At 31.1% G+C, this 13,183-nt stretch overlaps 1 protein-coding gene across 1 annotated transcript in view; it reads left to right on the top strand.

The window, feature by feature from the left end:
• The window catches only part of LOC114328902 (uncharacterized), a 53,784-nt gene extending 46,349 nt beyond the window's left edge, over positions 1-7,435 (top strand). The window contains exon 3 of the mRNA XM_050649501.1: positions 7,056-7,435. Within this exon, the coding sequence (XP_050505458.1) occupies positions 7,056-7,435 (380 nt within the window). The remainder of the gene's footprint in view (positions 1-7,055) is intronic.
• Positions 7,436-13,183: the final 5,748 nt, after the last annotated feature.

The raw sequence follows: 13,183 nt of genomic DNA, 5'->3' as shown, positions 1-13,183 counted from the left end.
CTGCATTAAAAATCACTTGAACGTAGATAGAGTTTTTGATGCCAAAGTACTATAATTCTACAGGGTGTGAAAGTTGCTACGAAATCAATAAAAAACGTAATTATCTTTTAAACTACCCTGTATAACAATACAAAACCTGATAGTTTAAGAAAGAAGACTTCGAGTAGAATCCAAAAATGTAAAAATATACAGGGTGTCCCATTTAAAAAAATGAAGTTATAAGCAACTTCCGGTATAACCGGAAGTAGCAAATAGATGAAAATATTTTCATTAAATAGATCACTCTTCAAAACCCCTTCATGCCAATTTTGATGAGTCTGTTGCCTTTAGTTCTCGAGATATTTCTAATAGGCCCTTTATCTGGCTCACCCTATATATCGAGGCTTGAGAACCATAGAGTTCCAAGCGACATTTTGTACAAAATCGTTTTTTTTAAAGGATTCGGGGTCACATACATGTGTACTCTGTACCCTTAGCGAATCACTCAAGCTCTCAAACAATACGGCAAGCACAATAGGAATTTGCTGCTTTTTTGCCACTAATTAGTTACGGAAAAATTAATTTTGCCGCTTTATTATTTTTTTTTAATATTCGAAGTTTCGCTAACTTCATTCAGGGTGGGAAAGTCCAATTACTCGTTTATCGTAAGAGATACGAAAAATTTGCTTAAACATTTAACATTACTCCAGTTGCTTTGTTACCATTACTAATATGAAGTTTTCTAATGAAGAACTGAATAATATTGTTTTTGTACTAGAAGGGTATAACAAGAATGTGCTACTAGCAATGAGAATTTATCATCAGAAACTCTCTGATAGAGGACAACCAAGAAGAGAAACTTTTGAAAGTATACTAAAACGGTTTCGACAAACTAAACACTTAGATTATAAGAACGGTCGTATTACTACGCAGATCCTCAATGACACTAAGGATTAGATACATTAAATTTATTTTATTCATTTACAAGAGTTTGTGTTCGATCAGATGTCCAAGTGTCCAGTCCTTTGAAACCGTTCTAGTAAACTTTGCTCTGATTTTTTTTCATTTACCAGAGACTTGCTGATAATCAATTTTTATTGCTATAGTCCGTCCCACCTTGACTTTACAGTTAAGGAACATAGATAATGCAGTCCAGTGAGAGTTTTTAGCGCGGTGATCCCGATTTTATCAAAAATAATTTGTAATCGAACATTAGAGAGATTAAATTATAACTGTTTTTGCACGATTTATCATTTTTGATTGTTTACCGTGACAGATTTTACGTCAGTAGGTGACATTTAATAGCAACTCGACGGTAAGTAATCCAACTCGACGGTAAGTACTCCAACTCGAGGTAAGTAATTCACTTACCGTCGAGTTAAACAATCTCTGAATTTTAATTTATTTTTTGAAAGAATAAAGAAAACTAACGAATTATTTATTAATATTGAAACTTATGGTCAAATTTGTTAAATTATTTAATGAAATCCCACTTGTTTGGGCTGTGGTTTCACTTCTAACAGAAACTCCTGCAGAATCGCATACATTAGTAGTATTACTAGTATTTTCACAATATTTTTTCGGCAAAATCTATTTTATTTTGAAGAGAATCTTCTACATAGCTTTCTGCCACTGTCGATGAACGCCAACCTCCATGACGCTTTAATCCGAGGACATCAACATCTTTATTAGCCAAAAGCGTTGCTGATGTCCTCCTGAACGAAGGGCCAGTATAGTTCTCGGGATTAGGCAAATTTAAGAATTTGGCAATTTGAGAAGGCCAGCCCCCGATTGTCCCTTTCCCTATTACTTGAGCACAACATTTTCCTTTGGCGTATCTTAAGAACAAATGATTTGATTTTACTTGTAATGGACGAAGTTTTATATTCTTTTGCAGAATTTCTAAATATGGAATTTTATCGTCTGGTTTATTAACGACTGTAAAAGTACGCTGGATATTCGTTTTTGTATTGGGTACTTTTACAATCATTAAACCATCGGTTTGTTGGATGTCATTCATAGTAATATTATATAATTCTTCTCTTCTACAAGCACCAGATATTCCCAATATCATTGCGACCTACAAATTATGAAAAAATCTTCATTAGAATATTTCTTTTACCTAAACTAGCTTATATTACCTTGTGTACTAGAAATTCTTCATCCGGTGCTTCCATCAGAAATTTTTCAAATTGCTCCCGTGCAAAAATGCTCGCTTTCTGAGGCCTATAGTCAATTTTTTCTCTTCAAATACGCGATCAAAGTTGAAAACTTGGAAATATTAATGCTATCATAAAGAAAAACGGTGGATTTAATCATTGAATATTCTGCCCAGAGGCTTCCAGGAGCTTTCAACTGCATATGTCTTTGAACGAAATATGCCAATAGAGTCTTTTCTTCGATTCTTAAATTCTTGCCTTCGCACCATTTTTTAAAATTTTGGTAGGTATTTTGATAAAGGATTTTGGATTTTTCGGGAATAATTGCGGAACACCCTTCTTCCCAAGCCCGTTCAATTCCTTCAAATTCACTTTCGCTCATATTTTAATTTATAATAATCAAAATTGTACTTAAAATTATTAACAACTAAATAAAAACTCAATTCTCCATTGTTGTTATGCACCCTAGTTACTACCTAACAACCAAAGTATCTATCTTGATAAAATGAATGAAACTAGTCAATATGACGAAAATGTTTAATTTTATAATTTATAATGGTATCAATCGTGCAAAAAACGTTATAAGCATGTCGAACGTTAAGGGTAACCGATCTCAGACAATAATTGGAGGAGGAGCGGCGCGAAACAATTGTCTTTGATCGGTATAAAACCCTTACCGTTCTCCATACTTAATATACTATTTAGAAAGGAAATTTACAATTTTAGGATTCATATGCGTAATAACTATAGTATATCAAATAAACCTAAACGCATATGAATCCTAAAATTGTAGATTGCCGTTCTGAAACAGTTTTAATTTAATTTCTCTAATGTTCAATTACAAATAATTATTTTTGATAAAATCGGCATTAGGACTGCATTTTCTATGTTCCTTATACTGTAAAGTCAAGGTGGGACGGACTATAGTAGCGCATTTTATAGGTATACAGTTCTGGCACAAAAAACATATTAGGTCTGGATCCCGCGTATGAAAAAAAAGTTGATTAATAGCAAGCTGAAAATTTGTTAATAGCTTAAGGGTGTCTAGTTGAATAAACTTTGATATATGGGAACACTGAAACAGGGGTAGTTTTAATTGTGGAACAGGTTAAAAATTTGGAACGGTTACAGCACGAAAACGGCACATTTATTTTGTCCGACAGAACAGACTTAAACTCTCTGAACAGAGATTAAACTCTCATGAAAAAATCAGACTGCTATTTATTACCTGTCACAATTCCTGTCATTTGACATATTCTACATGTTCCACTCATTAAAACGCCCATTTGGTGATAAATAGCAGTCTGATTTTTGCATGAGAGTTTAATCTCTGTTCGAAGAGTTTAAGTCTGTTCTGTCGGACAAAATAAATGTGCCGTTTTCGTGCTGTGGCCGTTCCAAATTTTTAACCTGTTCCACAATTAAAACTACCCCTGTTCCAGTGTTCACACATATCAAAGTTTATTCGACTAGACACCCTTAAGCTATTAACAAATTTTCAGCTTGCTATTAATCAACTTTTTTTTCATACGCGGGATCCAGACCTATATTAATCAGTTCCTCACTAGGAAAATTCGTATTACAAAGCAACTGGAACTACAAAATTAGTATCATGTCAAATGTTCAAGCAAATTTAATGTCATGGCCAACTAGGTACAATATTATTGTTTTTGTTAATATTTTACGCATCAACAATATTAAGTATTTTGATATTATGTCTTTCAATTATAATAAATTAATCATCAGTCTAGATTATTATATTTTTTTTTGCAAAATTATTTTGATTGAATATTTTCACGGCCACCTAATAAAATTTCACGTATTTTTTGGTGCAATAAATAATGTTTGGTTTAAAGAATCACGAATAACTCACAAATTAACGTACTTAACTCTAGGGAATGCTTAAGAAGCAAAAAGTACTATAAAATATGATTTCACTACAATAGTAAAATACAGGGTGTTTCATTTAAGAAAATATGTACTTATTCCGTGTTTTGACCAACGTATACTAAAACTAAACGTTTCTCTATATTAATAATGTTTAACAATAGTAGACTACATTAAAAATTGTTTGAACATAAATAGAAATTTTTATTTCAAATTACTACAATTCTACACGGTGTGAATGTTGCTAACGAAATTAACAAAAAAAGTAATTAACTTTTAAATTTCTTTGTATTATTACATATTACAAAACCCTATATTTTAGGAAAAAAGACATAGAGGAGAATCCAAAAATGTAATAATATACAGGGTGTTCCATTAAAAAAACATAAGTTTGTGTCAACCAGTCAATACGGGTAGCCCTGTATATTTGAAAATACTTTTAAATTATGGTCCTATCTGTGCAGCAACGTTTACCTAAATAACTTTTTTTCGTATGTCTTACGATACACGAGTAATTGGACTTTCTTGCAATAATTCCCCACCCTGTATGAAGTTAGCGAAACCCTTGATATTAAGAAAAATAATAAAGTGACAAAATTAATTTTTTCACAACTAATTAGTGGCAAAAATGCTGCAAATTCAGCACCAACTCGATTTGAATTTGAAACATTATTCGCTGTTGTGATTCGCTATGTTGATATGAAGTTATACACCAGGGAAATAAGGCAAAAATATACCATGAAAGAAGACACAAACAACATGAAAGAAGAATAGTCATGTTTTCAACCCATTTAAAAAAATCATTAAAAAGTCATTTTTATCACTCAGAAAACATTTTACTAAAATAGAGTCATTTTTGGCTTATAAACAATTTGAATAACTTTGTTAATATTGACTGTAGTCTAAAACTACAATGGAATTTGAAAAACTGGTATTTTTATACGAATTTTCAAAGAAAAACTTTTTGCCTAGGTTAATTACGGTCAAAGTTAGCCACCTTTTTTATTGAATTGACGGCTACTTTGTTTATACCAATTAAGCAACCTAACTAGAGCCATTTTGAAGTTGAAGATATATAGGTTATTTGTAAAAGTTTGAGTAAACTTTGAACCTCAACAGAGTGGTTAATAAAGCTTTAAAAATGGCGTCCGAACGGAATTCGTGGTCGGTGGAGGGGATTTACTAAAATACGTGCACTCAAAAAATGAAACTGATTCTACAAACATATGCTGCGATTAATATCGCTGGAACTTGCTGATGGATTTTGATCATAATTTTTTTAATTTGTATGTACTCGTAGTCTTATAGAGTAGGTTAGGTACACACAACCCCACCTAACATTACAAAATGTTAGGAGGAACTCCCCTTATCACTCAGGAATATGAAAAATAGATTACTACCGATTCTAAGAACTACCAAATATACATATATAATTTCATAAAAATCGGTAAAGCGGTCTCGCAGGAGTATGGAAACTAAAAATGTGACAGGAGAATTTTATAGATGTAAATATATAGATGGCTATTAACAAATAGGGGTTGGTGATAGAAGAGTGAAAATTAAGGGTTGTATGTGTTTTTTATTTCTACATCATATAAAATTAAGGTAGATAATTTTGTCCAAAAAAATAAAAAAAAATGTCAGGGGGCAACCCCCCTTATAACTTATGGTTATAAAAAATAGATTAAAACCTCTTTAACGTCCTACAGGATAAACGTGTAAAATTTTATAAAAATCGGCCAAGCCGTTTCGGAGTAGTATGGTAACTAACACTGTTACAGGAGAATTTGATGTATATAGAAGTAACTGGGAATTAAATAATAAATGTGGCTAACTTTGAACCTAATTAACCTAGACAAACAGTTTTTTTTCTGAAAATTTGTATAAAAATACCAGATTTTGAAATCCTAAAGTAGATTTACTCTATAGTCAATATTAACAAAGTTATTCAAATTGGTTAGAAGTCAAAAATGACTCTATTTTACTAAACTTTTTTCGGAGTGACAAAAACGACTTTTTAACGATTTTTTCAATCCTTTAAAAATATAACTATTATTCTTGCACGTGGTTTCCACAGAATTGCTATGTCATTATTATTTTCTGAACAATAACATTGCGAAAAAAAGCTCTTTGCGATAAACAAATTGAATAAAATTTAAAGTAATTGACGAATCCTCTTAAAAAATTTTATGCATTATATGAAATGTTTGACTCAACTTTTGATGCTACATGAAAGTCTTAAGGCCATTTTCGCCAAAGTTATAGCACATTTTTTATTTTTGAAATTTTAGTCTTATTTTGCACTTTCCGAAACAAAAAAGGACCGGACCAAAATTCAAAAAGTGTCATTTTAAACCTTGGCTCATCTACAAAAAAACAATATTATAAATAAGATATTTAATTTCCCTATTTTTACCTGTAGCGATTTAAACCAAAAAACTGCCACTTTTGACACTTATTTGTTAATAACTAAGTTTCTCGTCCGAACTGTGACGGGCATTTTTGTATTTATAATGTATTAGGTATATAGTACCCAAAAATCCATTTGCAACCTGGCTGCTCAAGTGTCCCGACAAAAACCTTATTTCTGTGGACTATTAGCAAAATTTCCAATATAAAAAAAAAATAAAAAGCAACAAAATGAATTTTTCCACAACTACATAGTGGCCAAAATGCGGCAAATTCTGCACCAACTCGATTTGAATTTGAGACATTATTCGCTGTTGTGATTCGCTAAGTTCATATGAAGTTAGCGGAACATAGAATATAAAAAAAAATTAAAAAGCGGCAAAATTGATTTTTCCACAAAAAATTAGCGGCAAAAAGCGGCAAATTCCTATTGTGCATACTTCTAAATGATAAATACTCGCTGGAGACTTTAGAAGACGATACAATAAAAAAATACAGATTAATAAAATTCAATTGTCTTCTGCTCGTAATTTAATAACAATCTTTTGTTTAATATTTTTTTAAATTTTCTTTAACTTTCGTGATAACGAAAATAATAACAGACTCCGTTTACTTTTTCAGCTTGTTTTTATGCTGCAGTGTTTCTTATTCCCCCACTGTTTATCACAAATCGACTTCCATACCCCGTTGCATACCCCTTCGACTGGACAGCTACTCCATGGTATCACATTGTATACTTTACACAGGCATTTTCTCATCTAATCACTGTATCATTTATTGCACCTGCAGCAGACTATATGGCTCTTGGCATATTGTTAAATATTAGCAGTCAGTACTGTATCCTACAAGAATACATCGAAATATTTAATACCCCTGAGATGTATGCCACTAACAAACGACTAAGGGAAATTATGAATGATGGTTTAGAAAATAAATATACGGATGAAAGAAGAGAATATTTTGTTAGGTTTGTTAGACATCATCAGCTAATTTTAAGGTAATTGTATAAAATAACTTTATTGTATAAAATAAATCTTTTCAACGAAAATTTTGTTTTCGTTTATAAATAATATATGATATACACTTACTGGATAGAAGAAATATACCAATCAATATTATACAAACCCAGGGCCCCCGCAAGGGTGATTGGCGCCCGCGTGCGGGAAATATTTTAGCGCTTATTAAATCTACTATACAGGGTGAATGGGGACGAACGCACCAAACTTTAAGACTGTATAATATACGTAAAAATAATTAAAAATAACTCATATGTTGTTATTCGATTTTCATTTGTTTCCGAGATACGGGGTGTTAAAATTTTTCTTACAAACTGACGATTTATTTATTGCTCTAAAACCGGTTGAGGTGTGCAAATGAAATTTGGTGGGTTTTAAGACATAGTTGGTGCACACAACTAAGGGTCGATTTCTCATACCTGCGTTAATCTATGGTTCAGTTGAACCGGGTTCACGGGTGATCTCCGGTTCTGTTTGGAATGCATTTCTCATTGCGCGTTCATGTCAGTGCTCGTTCTACAGCTTTCGAGAAATGCCAATAGATGGCAAAAGGTAAAAACCTGTCGCCATTTTGAACTACCTTTTTTACGCTGTTTTTTAATAAAGTTAAATTTAAGTATTTATAATCAAATAGTCATTTTAATAATTATAAATAAATATTATAAAAACACAAATAATGTTATCGTTTATCTTTAGGCTTAATATAATAAAATAGGATATATTTATATTATGACAGCGTTTCGTGTTAATACAACGCATGCGTAGTCCATGAAATCATCTGAACTGAGTTCTGAAATCTTTGAACGGCCGAATTTCACCGTTCAAGCATCGTTCAAGTTTAAACTGCCATCGGTTGAACGGGAATTGAGAAAGACGATTTTGACTTTAAACTGACGTTTACTAGAAGTTCAGGTTAAACTGGAGTTGAACTCGATATGAGAAATTGGCCCTAAGAATTTTATATTCACCATTGGCGCGCGTACGGGTAATAGTCTAAAAATTTTAAAACAAAAAAATAGTACGCCACTGAGATATTTCAAATTAAAAATTATTTTTGAATTCCCTGTTCAATTTTGGACAAACAATCTATCTTCATGTTTGTTCATACGATGCTTCGTTTTCATGCAAAAAATAAAATATCTTAACGCTTACAAAGTATTCGAAATAAATTTATACACATTCATATAGAAACTTTGTGTAAGCGTTAAGATGTTTTATTTTTTGCATAAAAACGAAGCGTCGCCATGAAAAAAAAATAGGGTAAATAGATTATTTGTCACAAATTAAACAAAGAAGTCAAGAAAGATTTTTAATTTGAAATATTTCAGTAGCGTACCATGTTTATCTTTAAAAAATTTCAGACTATTAGCCGTACGCGCGCCAATGGTTAATATAAAATTCTTAATTGTATGTTGAAACATGCGCAATAACTATTTCTTAAAGCCCACCAAATTTCATTTGCACACCTCAACCGGTTTTAGAGCAATAAATAAATCGTCAGTTTGTAAGAAAAATTTTAACACCCCGTATCTCGGAAACAAATTAAAATCGAATAACTGCATATGAGTTATTTTTGATTATTTTTACGTATATAAAGGCGGGTTGACATTACTAGTGAATAACGAACGTGGCTCACGCTTACGTATTTTGCCCGTGCTATTGTTAGATATTTTATTATCTATTTTCAAACTCGAGCAGCACATTTGTATCTATGCATTGCATAAATACAAATGTATTGCTCGAGTTTGAAAATAGATAATAAAATATCTAACAATAGCACGGGCAAAATAGGTAAGCGTGAGCCACGTTCGTTATTCACTAGTAATGTCAACCCGCCTTTATACAGTCTTAAAGTTTGGTGCATTCCTCCCCACTCACCCTGTATAAAACTAATAAATATTTTTGAAAAATTTAAACTCATGATAAAAGACTACATTATTACTGAGGCCGAAAGTCCCTGAAAACTTATAATGTTTATTTTAATGAGTTACAGGGGTGAAAATAAAAGAGAAAATTTAGTGTGATTTTTAATAATTGCAAATATTTAATTCAAAAGAAACTTTTTATTTATTTTAAGGGACTGTCGGCCTTCAGCAAAAACGTTACCTTTCATTCTGCGTTTAAATTTTTAAAAAATACTTATTAGTTTTCTCAGGATTCGAAAAAAATGAATACATTTAAAACACATTGAAAATTTTGACAGGCGACATATTGCGCATTTCGCCTTAAATTTTTTGCAACATTAATGAAGCACCCTGCATATTAAATTAAAAATATACATTTAAGTAAATAAACAATAATATTTTGTCATTTCAAAGTTTTCAAACGAATTTTATACAGGTTGTCTACATAACTAGAAACCATGGGAAACTGTTTTATTATTAATTTTACGAGAAAAAGTTATTCTTCATAAAAAATTCTGCATGGTCTAGAACTCAGAATGCAACCATCAAATATCAAATTTTATGAATCTTATACGAGGTATGTCAAAAAATATGAATTTCGGTCAAGAGCAAAGTACATACTTACGTTTAGTTTTCACAATATTGAAAAGTTATTATGAAAATTGTTCAGCATTAAAAACTATGTTTCTATATGCAATTACATCCTTCTAATTGAAATATATTGTGATCTAGAAAGGCACTTTACTTTTGATCGAAATTCATATTTTTTACATATTATATCTCATATAAAATTGAAAAATTTTGATAGGATTTGATGGTTGCATCTTAGATTTTACACCATGCAAAGCTTTTTAGAAAGAACTTTTTATCGTACATTAATTGTACTTTTCAACAACGCCCTTTTCATTTATTAGAAATAATGTGATCTTTTATTATTAATAATTAGCCCTTTTCAGTTATTACAAATAATGAGATAACTCTTTTATTATTATTAATTAATTAATCAATAACAATAAAACAGTTATCGCATTATTCGTAACAAATGAAAAGGGCCTTGGGTATCTGTAATTTGAGAAAAAAATTTCAATTAAACCAATGTAATTGCATATTAAAACATAGTTTTTAATTAATTCCAAACAACTTTTCGTAATAACAATTTTCGATATTGTAAAATCTAAGGTAGGTCTATAAGGTAGGCCTACTCTTGATCGAAATTAATATTTTTGATAATCATAAGATTGACACAATGTTATATTTGGTTAAATTTTAGTTTTTAGACTATGCAAAGCATTTCATGAAGAATAATTTTTTTCCGTAAAATTAATAATGAAAAAGTTTTCCATATGGTTCCAAGTTACGCAGACACAATGTCTTAATTATTTTCTTTTTTTTTCAAAATAAATTGTAAATTGTGGATTTTATTAGAGGAAACCCGATTTTATAACTATTTAATATGAATTATTATTATTCTATGCAATGATTATGATACTCGCCTTTTTCACAATTAGTATTTAATTTCCACGCCACTTAAAATAACAACAAATAAAAAAGATTGTCCAATATTTTTTACATGGAAACAAAAGTTTAAAATCAGGGCAGAACAAACTCAACGGATATTGTAATAATAGTCGTAGGCAATTATTAACACCAATATAAAATAAAATTTTAAACCTTTCACTGCAGGAAACCACCCGTTCACCAGTAACAGTAAATAATGTTTGCGCCTAATAAACGCATAGACAAGAAGGGAAAAGATACTCAAGTCAAATACATAATCATAATTCAGAGTATTTGTTTACTTAAGGGTAATTATCATAAATTCGAGTAAAAGATTCACTTTATACCAGTAAAACTGCTTCATCCAGCAAGTTGTATTTTATTTTGGGGTAAAACTTGCGTTTTATGGGTGTTAATTATTTATGTTTCTACTCGTCAAGGAGTGTGATGTGATGTTTGTTTGATTATTTTGAGTGTCGCCTTAGTTTACCACATAAAATCGATTGGATGGTATGCCAAGCATAATTCAATATACTTCAAAGAAAAAAATTAGGAAGGAACAACAAAATGTAATATATTTTTGACGGAGTAAGTTCAACAAGAATAATTATTTTTTCAGTAATAACACAATATTTGATTTTTGAGATGTCTCTAGCTGTTCATGAAATAATTAAAATTGTATATAAAAAATGATTATTTCATTTAAAATAAGTATTTCTTATTTACCAAACCTTCGGTTTGGCGCCCCTTCGGGGTTACGCCCGCGTGCGCCGCACGCGTTGCACGCCCGGTCACGGGGGCCCTGAATCGAAAGCATCTACTTCCATAATCGAATGCAGGCAAAGACAAATGGAAAACTAACACAGTTTATACCAGTACAAAGCGAATAGTAGAAGCAGTACGCAAAGGTCATGGTTACAGAATGGGAAACAAAGAATTCCAAATATTATATTATGCAGACGACGCCGCATTAATCGCCGAGACAGAAGACGATCTCTAAAGATTAACACACATCTTCAATACAACAGCCAAGAAATACAATATGATAATATCAGCAGAAAAAACCAAATGTATGACAACATTCAAATACCCAGTACAATGAAAAATCGAAATTGATGGGAAAATAATAAAGCAGGAAGCAAAGTTTAGATATTTGGGAATAGATATAACCAGTTACGAATATGTTGAAGGGAAAGTACGACAACAAAGCTTAAAGCGGCGGAGTCTCTTAATGAAACAATCTGGAAGAACAAACACCTTAGACAATACACGAACGCAATAATCTATAAAGTAGCAATTAGACCTACACTGACATACACGGCGGAGACAAAACCTGGCACTAGGGCTTACAATACCGAGCCAAAATCTCAATACCGGTATTTGGTATTTAAAATTTCAAATACCGGGATGCCGGTATTAAAACCGGTATTATGAATAAAAAATATACACGTTATATTTATACTATCCTCAGTTGTTATATCGACTTGTCATTAAATAATATATGAAACCTATTAAATTTTGTTTTTAAATGAGTACATGTTTTTTATAATATTAGATAGAAAGTAGGAATACATAGATACAAAAAATGTGCAAATAGAAAAACTATATATTTGATTCTAGGATAAATTTTGCATATAATACGATAGCACTTTTACTTATGCAATTTGCTATTTGTAAATTAATTTAACTTTGAAATATATTGATAAAAGATTAACTTACTGTGACATATATATTTAATATAGAGTATTTACTGTATATTTAGACTGCTATATATTTTCAATTAAAAAAAACATTAGAACAAAAACAATGTTTTTAACCAACTTGAGGACTTGGAATTTGCAGATGATATATGCCTTTTAACAGAAAAAAGACAACACATGCAACGCAAAACTGAAAAAATAGCAAAGGCAGGGAAGAAGGTCGGACTTAACATAAACGTCAGAAAAACTAAAATAATAAAAATAAATACACCAAGAGAAATGGGAATATCACTGGGAGGCACAGAACTAGAAACGGTAGAGAAATTTAACTATTTGGGCAATATTTTGAACAACAAAGGAGGGACGGAGGAGGACGTAAAACGGAGAATAGGAATAGCTCACAACACATTCAATATGCTAAGGAAAATGTGGTCTTCACGTCAGATGACAATTAAAACCAAGATAAGGCTATTCAACAGCAACGTGCAGACAACTGTGTTACTATATGGAGTATGGATCAGAAACTTGGAAAGTTTCAAGAAAATATATCGGACAGATGCAGGTATTCATAAATAAATGCCTAAGGAAGATTCTTAACATTTATTGGCCAAACTTTATATCAAACCAAGAGC

This window comes from Diabrotica virgifera, chromosome 4, assembly GCF_917563875.1.
Source record: "Diabrotica virgifera virgifera chromosome 4, PGI_DIABVI_V3a".
NCBI classification, from domain to species: domain Eukaryota; kingdom Metazoa; phylum Arthropoda; class Insecta; order Coleoptera; family Chrysomelidae; genus Diabrotica; species Diabrotica virgifera.
The sequence above is the reverse complement of the archived record's forward strand: the minus strand, read 5'-3'. Positions and strand labels throughout refer to the sequence as shown.